This window comes from Varanus komodoensis, unplaced genomic scaffold (genome assembly GCF_004798865.1).
Source record: "Varanus komodoensis strain SLA01 unplaced genomic scaffold, ASM479886v1 scaffold55, whole genome shotgun sequence".
Classification (NCBI taxonomy): Eukaryota; Metazoa; Chordata; class Lepidosauria; order Squamata; family Varanidae; genus Varanus; species Varanus komodoensis.
In genome coordinates, this window is record NW_025336157.1 from 3,896,332 (window position 1) to 3,912,277 (window position 15,946).

Sequence of the window (15,946 nt, forward strand, 5' to 3'; positions counted from 1 at the left end):
AGAGCAAACCACAGTTTGCACAAACCAGCTCTTGCGAACTCTGGTTTGGCAAAGCTGGTATAGATTTTACATGCAATGCCAAAGGTTTCATATGGTCTGGGTGCAGTTGTTGTCTTAGATCAGTTACGACTGGATAGCCGTGCTGGTTTCTTGCCTCTCGCTGCCTAGTTCCTGTCCGGTTCAGGATTTCTTGGATTAATCCCCCTTGCAACCCAAAGTGGGGTGGAATGGGGCAGGGTTAACGTTTTTGTAGCATTTCCTGATATCCTACATGCCAAAGGATAGTGGGGCTTCTTAGCATATAGCGCTTTTGTTTTCAATGCCCTGTTCTGGTTGGCTGAATCTTTGAAGCGCGTTTCTCTATGGGAAGATTTGTGGCTTCTGCGGTCGTCGTTGAACAATCTCTCTGGGTCTTGCTTCAAGACCGGCGGATACACAAGCCAAAAAACAGCCGATAGCTCTGGCTACACCTGGTCTGTTCTTTGCGAGTGCCATGGCTCCTCTGCCATCTGCTGCGGCAGGAAGCCCTTGGCCACGGGTGGCCAAGTGGCGATGTTTCATGCACATTCCTCCATTGCAGGGGAGAGAAAGGGGAAGGAGAAATCGGTCGCAAGAAGAAGGGGAACACAATTGCACAACCGTTTCTCGGGAGGTTTAGCTTTTATAGCAGGGGCATGACCCTCCTTTCAGCCTCCCTCTCACCGTTAGTGCGCTGGGCCAGAAGCCCCCATCAGTTTCAGCTGAAGGACCCTCACGCCGGGAACGATAGCTTTGGGGGTGGCATTGAGACCGGGCAAAAGACAACAGAAAGCCAGGAAGCCTTCGAACCATTGGCATGGAAAGTCCATTCTAAAGAGGTTTTTAAAATCCATTGCATGAATGCTGTTGGAGCAAAGCATGTATTGGAAAACTTCTCAGGACAACCTCAGCATTGTTTGAAGTCCAGCGGGAGTCTTGCAGTGTTCATGAGATGGAGATGTGTTTGAGCAGGTTATGCGAGAGTTTGTCCCAAGCTTTGACTGGTGGGGAAAATGGTTAATGATCGTGTCTGGCCCTTGTAACGCTGATTTACCTACCCATACGCTGCTTTTTGGAATGAGATGTCTCAGTTCTCCATAACTTCAGTTTGATCTCATTTGATCCACAACTTAATCTATTTTTCTGCTGTTTCATTCGTTGGTTCTTACAACACTTGAAAGTTTCCCACCAGTTACTTCAGCCTTCTCATAGGGCACTTTGTGTCTTTCAGTAGCCATGTGGACTAGAATCTTAGCCATTTCTTTTAGCCTAAAAGCTGCCAGCTTCAGCAATAGGATTACAGTCTTGTTGACAAACCACCTCTCCTTTACGAAAACTCTTCTTGCAGGAGGCTAAGTTAAGCTAAAATTTGGGCCTAACTTTGAGTGCTCTGTTTGAGCTCTCAAGTGAAATACATCCACATGACCAGTCTGACCAGTGGAGAAACCTATACCATGTGTTTTATAAAACACATGTATTTGGGAAGCAATGCTCCAAAGGTCGCACGTACTGCCACATCACAAACAAGGCAGAATCTGGTGGCCACAAACGAGAGATGTGAAGATTAGACAGAATCACTTGGTCTGTGCTTTTCGTTTGCACTCCAACGTTTCTGGCAGTTCTCCCCCTAGCTCCGGCCCTATAGCGCTCTTCCCTATCCTGCTTCCTCAAGCAGCTTAGAGAAAGGGGAACTTGATCGCTGAAGGGGCTACCACTAAACAAACAACCAGCGCAGGAAGACACGCGCTCTGCGGTCGTGAGCTGTTCTGCTGAATTAAGCACGGCAGAGCTGAAGCAAAGATTAGAGCTGGACACTGCCTCGGACGGAAGGTGCGGGTAGAAGCGACTTCCCTTGCCACAGCCCTTCCCGGAGGGACATCCGTCGCTCAGACAGTTCCACCCGAGTCTCCAGGATGAAGCAGAGTCTTTGGACAGCCCTCCTGGTACTCCTGACAGCAGTGGAAGCAGGTAAGGGCATGGGGTGGGTGGGAGGAAACGCCGAGTTCGGGATCCACAGGGTTTTGGTGTGTGCCCACCTATGCGCAAGTTCAGTTGGCAGGATTGGAGGGGAGACGTGCACCTTTTGCACCCAGCCCTCCAATTTCCCGAGCCATCATGGCTTTTCACAAGGAGTCTGTCCTCTGTTCAAAATGACGCAAAGTTATTACCGATTCTGAACACCCTCAGAAGAGCTCAGGGTGGTGCCTATGGCCAATTTGTTCTTTCCTCCTCGCATCAACCCTGTGAGGCAGGGGGATAATAGCGGCGAGCCCAAGGTCAGCTAGTCAGATCTGCGGCTGAAGAACCTGAGTCTCCCTCAGTCTCATCCAACATGTAACTCCTTTGCCTGTTTCTATAAAGTTTAACGGGTAGCAAGACGCACAAAGACTTCCGTGCGCTGAAGGGCAGGGCTGTCGTCTTAAAAGGGTCCGTTTGTCCACTCTTCCTGAGGTGGTGCTCCTGTGAAAGCGAGTTTTTGAAAATAGACCTGTTCTACTCACATGTCTTGTGGGTTTGGGTGTGCTTTGCATTACAGCATTTCAGATTCTCCTAAAGGTTGCTGTGTCCTAAGCTTTCGGAATAGGCAAACATATTTGAATGTAGTTATTTAAAATAGATGCCTTGATTCATTGAAGAATTCTAACTGCAGCTTGAGGCCCGGTGTCCACTTATTCCTGGGTGAGCCCTTTTTTATTTTATTTTATTTTATTTTATTTTATTTTATTTTATTTTATTTTATTTAGAAGACTTCTATGCCGCCCCATTCGCCGAAGCCTCGGGGCGGCTCACAACAATAAATAAACATAAAATAATATAAATTAACAGCATAAAATAAGTCGCCCTGGCCAAAGAATAAAATGAATAAATACTATTAACAATGAAAATGACATTTGAATAAAAAGCAATCCCTTGGGATTGCTTCGGAGGAAGCAGGTCTGGAATGGCCCTTTATAGTTCAAGTGAACCTGCATTCCTTGGTTGTTTGTTTAAAGTTTGTATATGCCGTCCAATACCGAAGTCTCGGGACAGCTTACAAAAATAATGAACAACCCACTGCATCCAACCATTAATGATAAAAACAAAGGTAAGACCAATTAAATGTTAAAATGTTGGGAAAATAAGGTTTTTGCCTGACGCCAAAAAGAATAAAACGACGGCACCAGACGAACCTCCCTGGGGGGCATGTTCCAAGTTTTTAAAAGAATTGGGCCTCTTTTAAAACTGTACAGCCCCAATGATTTTAATTCTATGAGGTTAAATTGGCCAATAATGTATTTGTTATTTGTATCTAACGAATACCAACCAAAGATTCTTGTCTTGTAAAGGCTAGCAGGTTGACTGGGGTTTGAGTTCTGGTGATTTAGAGCCAGGTTTCATCTGCAAATTCCTTTAAAAATAATTCTGTTAACCTGTAAGAGACTAAAGGACCCCAACAAACACAGCAGCTTTTCTGGGGTATGTTGGCATTAATTTCTAATGCTTACATCTCACATTTGTAGTGACTTTCCCAAATTGCTTCTTGTGACTCAAAGAGGAAATCATAACATGTTTCTTTAGAATTAATACTCATTACGGAAAAGATTCCTCGGCTTGTCCCTTCTGGTGGGTCTCCATTTATGGTCTGGACCATCTTGAGACACTTTCTCACCAGCTGGGAGACCCTGCAGACTCTTTGTGATCAGTGGTGACAAATAGGATTGCTTAATAGCAGGTAACCCCTCCAGATGTTGGATTCCAGCTCCTGTTAGCCCCAGCCAGCCTGGCCGATGGTCAGGGAGGATGGGAATTGGGAATCCTGTAACCTCTGCAGGGCCGCAAGGTTTTCTTCAGCCCAGCTTTTAATGGAAAAGAAGGATCTCCTAGGCAGAAGTCAAACCCCACTCGGTCATTGCGGGGCGTAGTCTCCTCGTACCAAAACAGCTGAGGGTACGACTTTCATTTCTTAGGTTGTCCGGGACTTCCTGGATCAGGATGGGGGGCCAGTTTTGACTCCAACACAGGGTGGAGTCAAAAACATGGAGGCAGGACTCTCAAGGTTTCCCACACCAGCTACAGCTTCTTCCTCCTTTCTGGTTGTTGGCATCCGTATGCCACCCTCGCACCGAAACCCACACGATCATGGCATGAATGTTGGCTGAGCCAAATTTCCACGCAGCCCATGATCCTGTCCCCGCCAGTGATGCCTCCAGCGAGCCCCACAAAAGTTTCCCCTGGGTTCCCACACTGCCAGCGGCGGAAGGTGCTTGCTTCCATAAGCTGCAACCCTATCGGAGCGGTCAGTGCTAATGGACATGGTTCCCCGCAGCGCTTGCAGGGGCTTGTCATGTTTTGAGCGCTCATTGCTCCTAGCTCTTCCACGCTTTTCTCCAAGGGCTGCCCTGTAGCTGTTTTGGACTGCAACTCCTATCAGCCCCGGTCAGCACCGGCAATAGCTGGGGATGAGGGTCCAACAGATCTCTGAAGGAGCCGTTGAAAAGGGAAGTTGTTGTTGACACTTCCATCTTTAGATGCATGACGCATCTCTGAGTTACAAGGGTGCGTCTACATGGTGGAGGAGGCAAACTCACTTGGATCCAGGTTGGACTGAATTGGATCAGGTTGCCTGCACACAAAGCGAGAACAAAAAAATCCCAGTTGATTTCAGTGGAGCAGCTTTGCCCAGGGCTAACTAACCCACTAAATGGATTTTTCTGGGTTTTGGTTTTCCCTGACCTTACCTTTTGCAATGCCCCCGATTCTCTCTCCCTCTCTCTCTCTCTCTCTTTCCCTCTTTATTTGCACAAACTTAATTGTAAATGATTAAAGATAATGCATGATAATGTCACAGTCATGTATGTATATTAATATCTGGTGGCCCTTTTAAGGACGGCCATGGGCAGGGCTGGGCGCGGCACCCATCTGGCTGGAAGAACCACCCCAGGCCACATATTCCAAGACGCTGCCTGCAAAAATAGCAACGACAATAACAATTGCCCAGCATCCAATGTTAAAATATAAACCCACCACTAAAACAAGTTAATTAAAATACTGGGATAATAGTTATAATATTTTCTCCAGCTTTGCAGGTTAAAGAAAAAAAACTGAGATGATAAGCATTCTCGTTCTGGCTTTGTTCAGCCGTTCTGGAAGTGCCCTGAACTGCTTTATGCGTCCCTGCACAAATGACGTGATATTGATTGATTGATTGCTTTTTTATGCCATCCTATTATACAAAAACCTCAGGACAGCTTACAATATTTAAAAGAACAGTTAAAACAACAATTTCTAACGAATAAATTGAAACAGAACAAAACAATCAATCACAAAATAAACAAGAGTGACTAAAGTTAATTGTTTATTTTAAAATACTGTTTAAATAAAAAGGTTTATTTAAATAAATGAAGATTCATTTATGCTAAATAAATGAACGTTATTGCATGATGGTTTACCTCGGTGAACAAATTGGAAGAAATATTTTAGACTGCTGGCAAAACACCAACTGGACTTCATTGGGAAGCGTTTTAGAAGAGGCCGCTTTGAATTCAGATGTTGCTCAGGAGAGTAGTGTAAATACCCAGTTACAACAGGTAGTAAGAAATCCTTAGCATAGCTTCTCTGCTTATGGTAATCCAGAAGTTCTATTCCTAACCTGAAGCAGAAGAGCCATGCTACCCTGGTGTGTAAAATGTATGTACGTCAGCTCTGGAGAAAGCACCCCTCTTGGACAATGTAGAGTAAGTCATGGAAAGGCACTCTGAATCGCCTTTACTGCCCTGTAGCTACGGCACCGTTTCTTTCACCCCAATACTGCTTTCTGCATTCTTACTATCTTGCATCTGATCCGGGAGGTCAATCTTCTCATAGCTGGGTAACAACGGCTCGTATTTGACGAGCCCTTTTTGTTCTGCCGAGAGCTCCTGGATCTCTCGAAAGGACTAATTTGCTTTTCGTTTGAACCTGTCTGCCAGTCTGCATTGTAGGAATACTGGGGGGGGGGGGGGCTGCAGCCTCAGACCTTCAGGTGTTAATTGCTGCTCGTCTTTCAGAGCTGTGAGCGATCTCCTCCTCCCAGGTAGGGCGAGTCGGGTCAGAAATCACAGGCAGGCGTTGGGGATCCCTTCAGGCAGGACTGACCTATGCAAAGCAAGCCTTTCTCCTCCTCACGCCTTCCAGATGTGTTGGGCCGCAACTCTTGGCTGGGGATTATGGGACCTGGGCACATCTGGAGGACTCCAGGCTGCGATTGTCTCATAACGCATCGATGCCGGCGAACTTCCATGCCTGAAAGCTAACATTCACGGTCCTGGAAATAGGTGGGGAACATGTGGCCTCTGCGGTCTTGTCCGATTCCAACTCCCATTGGCCCCAGCCAATATGGCTAATCCTCGGATCATGGGAGTTGTAGTCCAGCAACATGTGCAGACCGAAGCTTCCCTGCCCCGCATTCTAAACACCCCCAGTGAGTTGGGCCCCAAGCGTAATTTGGACAGTCATAATAAAGCAGGCTGCATTGTCACAGTAGAAGGACTCTAGGCAGCTCTTCTGCAAGTTTCTCTTCACACACACGCTTGGTGGTCACATCGCAGGAGCAAAGAGCCGCTCTCTTCCCCGCGCTTCGCTCAACGTTTATTTTTGCACGTGGGTCCGAGTCCCGGCTTCGGAACGCCTGTGGTTGAACCGAGCGCAAGTTTGCCGATCTGATATGTTTGTGGCGAGAGAGGGAGGCGTTCTAGTGTGCAGGTCTTATCTCGACTTTGAACCGGGAGCAAGCGCCTCAAGATGCGTAGATTTCTCGGGCCGTGATCGGCAGGCCAAAACAAACCCAAAACACAGCCCTGTGTTTCAAGACAAATGCATACAGCGCTTTGTTGTTCAAAGATACTTCCTTACTTTAGACACGGCTTGGGTCACATGATGCCCTCCGACTCTTTTGGATTACAAGTCCCATTAGCCTTCACCCCATTGGCTAGATTACCTAGGTTTCATGTCAAACGTTGCTCACCCCTGCTTTACAAGCCTGTCTATAAAGGAGTCGCACCAAATGCAACTAGAAGTACCAAGAATTTTTCTGTATAGCACGCCTATTTTTTCGTTTTGCCTCCTGAGGGTTGTTCTGCTTACATTTTCAGTTGTGTCCAATCTTATGTCCACTTAGAACAGGTCCATTTACATTAATGGGTGTTAGACATGACGAATGCAAGTCCATTCAGTTCATGGGTCTACTCTAAGCTGGACCACATGGGTAGGACCACCGTTGGTGTCTCACTTCCTCTCTCTCTTTCTCCCTCACCAGGGTCCTTAGAGGTGAGTTTTGTGTGGCATGCGCCTTTGTCTCTACCACAAATATACATAAATATGGTTTGGGTGGAAGGTAGATTGGGATCTTTGGGTGGATTTCTGAGTAATTTGCTGTTCTTTGGGGGGGGGGGTTGACACCCAGTTGCCATCTTCCAAATTCAGCTGTTCCAGTGAAGGCAGAGTTGTGAGGCAGGGGTGGGTTTTTGTGTCCAAGGACAGTTTTAGGAAAGAGGCCCAGACCCCCTGTTAATTCTGCTTGTCCTGCCAAGCCACCTACTCCAGGTGGTAGTTCCTGAGCCTCTAGTAAAAAGCTAGGCTAGATCCAAGCAGGAGAAAAAGCTTCCAGAATCCCCGCCCCGCCCCATGGAAACCATGTTAGATCAGACTGGAGGCCAGGGTGGCTCACCAGATGCTGCTGTGGAAAACACACAACCAGGCGCTCCTTTTCTTAAAACAACACAAGTGCACAAGTCATTATTTGTTTTTCGGCGCCAGGCGAAGACTTTTTTATTTAAACGTCATTTTAATTGTTAATATTATTTGCTTATTTTATCTGGCCAGGGCGACTTATAATACATAAAACAAATTAACAATATAAAATATTTTATGTTGTGAGCCGCCCCGAGGCTTCGGCAAATGGGGCGGCATAGAAATGCTTTAATAAATAATAAAATAAATAAAGAAATGAAGGTAGACATGAGAGGGAAGGACTTTAACCAAGATTACTTGTGACAGTGGCACAGGCCAGGAATCGATGGCTCACCCGCCACTTAAGTTCTTTGTGTTTGGGACACATTAGGGAAGACGCTGTGTTCCACTGCTTATGCTTACTGCTTCTGACACTGCCCATGAGGACTAGTAGCTTTGTCTGTCTTAGGAACCTAAGAAATCCATGTGGTGCAATCAGAGGGTCCCTCTAGTCCCATATTCCATTTGCATGTGGCCTCCTCCAGCTGCCCACAGGGCTGCACAGGCCCACCCATGTTCCCCAGCAGCTGGCCCCTCTTGCCTGGTACCCAAGCATACCTACCTCTGACCCCAGTCCTGAGTGTGCCTTTGCCATCATCAGCGCTTCCCCTGCAGCCATTCCTTCCTTTCCCTGGCAAACCACGAACATGGGAATCTCAACATCTTGTATATTTGGATGCGAGTCATTTAGTCAGCGGAATAAAGGTGTTTTAGCAAGGCAGAAGCTGCAATTGCGCTTGCTTTTTGTGTTCAAACAAGTATGTGCGACCTGGACCCACAGAGGCAGCTGAGCGTGCTTTCTTGCGGGGAATGGTTGCAACTCTCTTGTCTGGCTCTTGGTTCCTCCAAATGCAGTTTCACTGCCAAGCCTTTCCCAAAATCACCAAAAGGTAATTCTTTCCTTTCCAGAGGCCCTGAAAGAACCTCAGCTGTGCTACATCTTGGATGGGATTTTGTTTGTCTATGGTATTATCCTGACATTACTCTACTGCCGACTTAAGGTGAGTCTTTGTGGCTCTCTGACGAGAGAATCCTAATATAGCTATAAATTTGTTTAGAATCTGTCCTCCATGGGCTCGATGCTCTCTGGGTGACCATTGTAATAGGTCATAGAAGGCTGAAACAGAAAAAGAAATACATAAAAAGAGAAATACATAGAAAAAATACATAGGAAAAAAAAAGAAAATACATTAAAAATAAATAGAAAAAATACATAGGAAAAAAAAGAAAATACATTAAAAATAAATAAATACATAAAATTCTGAGGTGAGGGGTGAACAGATTTTTTTAAAGCAGTATTTATTATAAATATTTCTAATGAAGGAAGGGAGAGGCACCTTGTATGGTGCTTCCAAACAAGAGATGTCATGCAACTCTTCAATTTTGAGTGGATTTCTGGTTTGGGGGGAGAAAAGATGTGGTTGGAGGACAGGAAGTTAACGGACAGAAATGGTCTGGATTCCTCGTAAAATTCTGTGCTCAAGATGGGACGATCATGCAATAAAACTCTGGTGTGGAAGCAGGGAAGGATAACTGCAGCATGAGGCTAATTTTCGGTATTAACCCTTTGTGTGTTTTTCCTCCTCCGCTCAGATGCAGTATCGTAAGAAAAGCAAACCTGCCCCTGCCGCCATCTATGAGGTGCGTCCTTCGTTCCTCTCATTCCTGTAATATGTAGGGCTTACCTGGCCTTTGTAGAAAGAGTCCCATCAGGTGGGATTTCCGGGTGTGCCTTGTGGTACCAAGGGACCGTCAGGACAGGTGTGTCGAAGGTCCGGAAGCAAAGTGTGGCGTCGTGGTGAAGAGCCTGGGACCGGGACTCAGGCGATCCGGGTTCGAGTCCCCGCTCGGCCGTGGAGCCAACTGGGTGCCTTTGGGCCAGTCACAGCCCCTCAGCCCAACCTACCTCACAGGGTTGTTGTGGGGATAAGATGGAGGAGGAGAATGATGTCAGCTGCCTTGAGCCCTTTGTAGGAAAAAGGCAGGATATAAATCGCAGTATAAATAAAATAAAGTGGAGTTGGATGCTGCCAGACACGCCCAACTGAAGACTCTTGGGGGGCAACAGCCCTGGGTCGGGTGTGGCCGGCCCTCCCATGTGGCAGAGGGCAGTAGCTGCCCCATGTGGCAGGTACTGGGGGAGCCACACTTTCCCTCGGCTCCCGGCAGCACCGATCCGGAGCCACACCACCTAAACTGTCCTTGGGCAGGGAGGGGTTTCTGCTTTACCTAAACATTTAGCACAAGGGTGTGTTGTTGTGTTGTTTCCTAGCATGCTGCAAAAGGCGAAAAGCACATAGAGCAGGGAAATCGAAACAGACATGTTTCGCTGTTTCACTTTCTGTTCCTCCATGATGTCATTATTTTTGTCTTCTTTTCCAGAAAGTGGATGGACTCTATACCGTAAGTATCTGACTACGTCACTATGTTGGAGAGAGTTGTGCAACGTATTTGCCAGTTTCAGGAAATGTTATTTATTGTGAAACATAGAAACAGAGCGAGTCAGAAGGGGTTTCCCGGGCCATCTAGCCTGCTCCAGCCAGCTCCGCTCACAACATGCCCACCATGTGCATGTCCAGCCACTCTTTGAAGACCGTCACCGATGGGGCCTCAACCTCCTCCCGTGGAAGCCCATTCCACACCCTCGGGGTCCTAACTGTCAGAAAGTACTTCCTGGCATCCAAACTGAACCTTGGCTCCCTGAGCTTTGCTCCGTTGGGGCGCATCCTGCCTTCCTCTGCAGGGCAGAACAGGTCTCTCCCCACCTCCGTGTGACATCCCCTCTCATACCTGTATGTCGCCAACAGATCCCCTCTGAGTCTCCTCTTATTTATTTACGTATATTTCTAGGCCGCCTATAATTGCCGAGGCCTTCCTAGGCGGCTTGCAATGCCAAACATACTAATAAAGTAAAAACACATTAAAAACCAATCAAAACATAATGAATTGAACATCCATAAAACGATTAAAAAGGGCCACAGCATACCAGGCTAAACATTCAAAAAATCCTTAAAAGATATGTCTTTGCCTCGCGCTGGAAAGAAAATAGAGATGGTGCCAGGCGAATTTCCCTAGGGAGGGAGTTCCAGAGTTGGGGAGCCACAGCAGACAAGGCCCTTCTCCTTCTTGCCACCCTTCTCATCTTCCTGAGGTGCTTGTCCAAGGGCCTTCTGAGCTGATCTGAGGGGGCAGGTAGGTATCTATGGCTGTAGTCCTTCAGATAGCCGGGCCCCAAGCCATCTCCGGCTTTATATGTCAACACAAGCACCTTGAATTGGAACTGGGCCACACCTGGTAGCCAGTGAAATTCTTTCAGCCCCGGCGTTCTGTGGGTGGCTCTGGCGATAGCAGTTACCAACCGAGCAGCCCGATTCCGCTCCAGTTGCATTTCCCGGCTGTCTTCAAGGGCAGCCCCACATGGAGCACCTTCCAATAATCTATCTCGGAAGTTACCAGAGCAGGGGTCACGATGTTCTGTCTAGGTAGGGGCGGAGCTGGAAAATCCAGCACAGCTGGAAAAAGGCACTCCTAGGCACGGAGTCCACCTGATATTCCAGGGACAGACCAGCAGTGTGTGGGACATAATTCAGCCAAAGGCCCCCGTCTGTGTTGGAGATGTTCTCCAGGAACACATTCCAGGCTGAGACAGCCTGAAGGCAAAGGGAGGGAGTCTAAAAATGCCGATCTATTTTAATTGAATTATCTTCTACTACTGAACTCCCCTTGCTGCTGCTTTACATGCTGTGAAGTCATCTCTGATTTATGGGGACCTATCATTGAATGCCCTCCAAAACATCCTATTCTCCATAACCCCGGCCCTGATCTGGCAAATTCAAGGCTGGTATTCCCTTTATAGGACCGATCCAGCTCATTCTTGGTCTTCCCCTCCGGTCTTTGGGTTCCCCTAGCGTGGCAGTCTTCTCCAGCAGGTTTTGCCTTCTCGGGATGAATCCAAAGTACAACAGTGTCACTTTTGCTTCCATACTATCCTTAGGAGAAACATTTCAACCTCCTAGAAGAAAAAGAAAACGTTGCAAAATTAGGGCCAGATCTAGCCCAGCTACCTGAAGTCCACAGGTGTGAGATTCATTTTCACGACTGCTATAAGAGACCCTTGAAAGCTGTCTCTCTATTTCCCCAGTGGTGACTCCTTTCTCCACCTTTCTTCCTTGCAGGGCCTTGGCTCCCGTGAGACTGAAGCATATGAAACCCTCCAGCTGCCCAAAGCGCACCCGCGACAGCAACCCCCAGAAGAGGGGCAGTTGGTGGAATAGGTGTGTTTCCTCGTGGGTCTCCTGGACACACCTTCCTGGCACTCCAGCACCTGCAATTGTACAACTGGCTTTGAACTCTGGGAGACTCAGCATCTCCACACCCTGTGCCAGCCTAGGAAGGAAAATCCCACCCCACAAGACACTGCGTTTAATCGTTCTCTTTTTTGGCATATACCAGCCTTCTCTAGCCAGTTGTTCGCTGGACCCCTTGGACGATCGCTCCCACGTTTCCCCAGACTGCATGGCTATTAGCTGTGCTGGCTGAGGATGATGGGGCACTAGATCTGCAGGGGGCCTGGCGTGCCCAGTTTGCATTGCTTGTTCCTGCTTGCTCATTTCAGCCTGTCCCTTCCCGCGAGGGATTGCTGGGGTACGAGCAAAAGTCGGCGGAGTCTGTCTTTGTTTCGCCATTCATTGATTCTGAGATCATACCTCGTTTTGAAATCATGGGAGCCTCAAAGCCTTAGGGGTAGGCCTTTGCTTACACAGCCACGTAACTAAGGATTCCCGTCGGCTTCTTGCACCCTGTTTGCCAAAGCTATGCTACTGCGGGAGGGGAGGAATATTTTATTCCCTGCTCACTCGGCCTTCCTTGGCATGGTGTGTATCAGAGTAGAACGCCCCTCTGGCCGCAGCTCACGGAGTCAATCCTCTGCATGGTGTTGGATATTTCCTAAGGAAACTGAGGTAGGGTGGCTAAGCTCTCCTCGGTTGCTCAGAGAAGCATCCCTGAGTATTGTCATATGCCTTATTTTGACACATTTCTTCCCTACTGTATAGTTTTCTCTTCCAACTTAACCTTAGTTACCCCCAGATCATCTTTCCTGCGTGGGGGTTCCCTTGCATTAAAATTAGAAAGGGTCCAGCGTAGGGCAACAAAGATGGTCCAGGGTTTGAAAACACTGCCCTGTGAGGAGAGACTGAGTGAATTGGGCATGATCGGCCTTGAAAAGAGAAGGCTGTGGGGGGACATGAGATCCCTCTAGAAGTCCCTCAAAGGCTGTCACAAAGAGGAAGGTCGGGATCTCTTCTTGCTGATACCAGAGTGTAGGACACGGAATAATCAATTCAAGTTGCAACAACCCAGATTCAGGCTGGACATCAGGAAGAGCTTCCTCATTGTCAGAGCAACAGGACAGTGGGACCAGCTGCCTGGAGAGGTGGGGGGCTCTCGCACACTGGGGACATTCAAGGCAAAACTGGGCAGCCATCTGAGTGGGACGGTGTAAACTGCTGTCCTGCAGCAGCAGAGGCTTGGACACCCCCCCCCCCGATAGCCTTCATGGCCCCTCCAACTCTGTTCTATGATTCTTCTCTGTCCTTTTCCCCACTCCCCCTCAAGAACAAATCCCTCCAGGAACTTGTTGGATTAGCACCTTGTTCCTTGGTGTCGCTCCACACTCTTGCACAGAATAATGACATACCATTGCACGAGCTCATGTTAATCCTTGTAGTCTCAGATATTTCTGCTGCTTTTCCCCCTCCCAAGCTGAAAGATAAAGGCTGAGCTCCTTTCTACAGGAACTATCACTTTTAGTGTCTCTGAACAATTTTGTTCGACATGATGGGTTCTCACTTGACCCTGAAAGCCTCAGTGAAAAATAAATACAGTGACCCTAAATGTGAAGCAAATCTTTTGTGAAGGCTGAATTTGTGCAGTTGAGAAGGTCTCACCAGAACGATTCAAAGGCAGTGGTTAATATTCAGTGCACAAGAGAGGCAGAGCCCAGGGTAGGAAGAAGCCCTGAGACCACAGTTAGGTGGTTAAACAGAGTTTGTAATGTAGAGAAGGCTCTTGAGAGCACCCACAAGCTTGCAAATCTATTTGCCCCAAATTCACTCCTGGTTTGCCCTCTAAGTGTTAATTTTCCATCTAATTTTAGCTGGTGGGGTTCATTCTTTAGACAATCGGGAGTCAGGCAGCTGTTAAAATGGAGGATGCTTTCGGAAGACTGTGTTCTGGAAAGAAGGGTACACAGGGAGAACCCCAAAGTATGTTGAATTCACAAACATCAGCGCAGGCAATGATCTCTAATACAGGTGTGCGGGTCTGTGTGGGAGAGAATATAGGGATGGGTGAACATGGGCGGTCCGTTGGTTGCGGTTCTCTGAATTCTTCCGTGATGTTGTTCTGTTTGCATTCCCCAGACAAGACTGCCTCCCCACCTCCAACTCAAGATCAAAAATTTCCTCCCATGTGTGGAAATGCAGATTTGGGGATGGACGGTTAATTTGCATATGTAAATTTTTGAAAGGGCGCGCTTGTGTATGTGCATTGTTTTGAACAAGAGCAAAAGGTAAGTACTATGTTGCACTGTCTTCCTGAGAACTGTGTTTGTGTTTGCACCCGGGGCTGCAAATGGGACATGTTTACATGAAACCCCTTATTTATTTATTTAAAAAATTTCTATGCTGCCCCCATCGCAACAAAGCCTCGGGGCGGCTCACAAAAATATATATTTAAATAATTATTAAAAATATTTATATTCCATCCTATATGTGGGGCATCTCAGGATGGCTTAAAAGGAACAAACAATCCATAATCAAAACAATAATTAAAAATGTACATAAAGCCAACAGAAACATACTGCCAATGAGAACAAAGTCAAAATCAAGATCAAAATCAAAACAAAACCAAAATGCGACAGTGGATAATTAAAAACCGGTTAAAATTTCTAGTTCTTAAAATGATGGGCAAATAAAAGGGTTTTCACCTGGTTTTATGTCAGAACATGGACAAAAAGCATGACAAGGAAGGTTTCTTTGAATAAACAAATTTTGGGGAGACGGGAGGAAGTGATGGGGCTTGACTAGCTGCTAAGGGACCCTCTGGAGCATCCTGTGATCTCAGCAATCAGGAGGTTTATGCAAGACCCTCTTCTGAGCTGCATTTCCTGTTCATCACAACCGCTGGTACCTGGGCCAGAGCAAACAGGTTGCTTGGTGAACAGGAGGAGTAAGTCCAGGGGCTTTTGTCACTGGGCCCTAGCTGGGGTGTGGGGTTTTGGCATATGCCTGACCAGGCTGCCCCTTGAGGCCAGCCCTGGATGGAGGGCAGTGCGTACTGGTTTGCAGTCAGAATTAAGCCTTCCTGGAGGCAACCGACTAATTCTGAGAAATAAGGCAAGCAAGATTGCAGTCAGCAACCACCGTTGCCCCGATTAGGAGTGGTAGAAAACTGAAGCCTATGGAAACGTTGCATGCATTTATCTGATAGGAAGTTCTGCACATTATATTCGCACATGATTCACCCCTCACTGTGAAAATGAACATGGACAGGAAGAACGGGGTGGGACGGTTGCAGAGAGACTGATAAAGACAAGGGAATGACTGAACATGACTCACTTCCCTTGGTTTGACAGTTCAAGTTTCGTTTGACCTCAGAATCTCGGATGGTATGAGCCAGGATGCTGCTGGGCATGGCCAAGATTTGGCCGTGCCCTTACCTAGGACACACATCTCCATTTGCTGATTTCTCTCTAAATACTGATTCATAATTAGTGAGAAGTACCAGGTTTTGTTTAAATGTTCCTGGGGGCAACATAATTTTTTCATCTAAGTGGTCTCAAAATATATTCCTCAGTTAATTTGAACACCCGCAACTAAGTTTAATGGCCATGCAGGGGAATACTTTGGGGGAAGTGTGGGGGTGAGGAGTGTTACCTGTGGGAAGGGAGCTTTCCTGCAATTCCCTAGGGTGCAGGAGAAAACTTTCTCTAGCACTAATGAATATTCAGGAATCCAGCCCCTGGGAAATAAATTTGGGGCTGGAGCCAGTGGGGTGCCGTGCTTAGAGCATCAGGAAAACCCAGTTCTAACCCTTGGCCGAGAAACATGGTGGGCACTTAGTGACACTCAACTGGCCTACCTCATCAGGCTGTTGTGAGGATAAGACAGGATGATTATGC

The 15,946-nt window shown here is 47.2% G+C and overlaps 1 protein-coding gene across 1 annotated transcript; it reads left to right on the top strand.

The window, feature by feature from the left end:
* The first annotated feature begins 1,582 nt into the window (after nt 1-1,582).
* FCER1G (Fc fragment of IgE receptor Ig) lies at nt 1,583-12,973 on the top strand. Its single transcript, XM_044448593.1, has 5 exons — nt 1,583-1,986; nt 8,674-8,765; nt 9,358-9,405; nt 10,147-10,167; nt 11,940-12,973. The coding sequence occupies exons 1-5, from the start codon at nt 1,932-1,934 to the stop codon at nt 12,036-12,038; spliced, it is 315 nt and encodes a 104-aa protein (XP_044304528.1). The 5' UTR covers nt 1,583-1,931; the 3' UTR covers nt 12,039-12,973.
* The last annotated feature ends 2,973 nt before the right edge of the window (nt 12,974-15,946 follow it).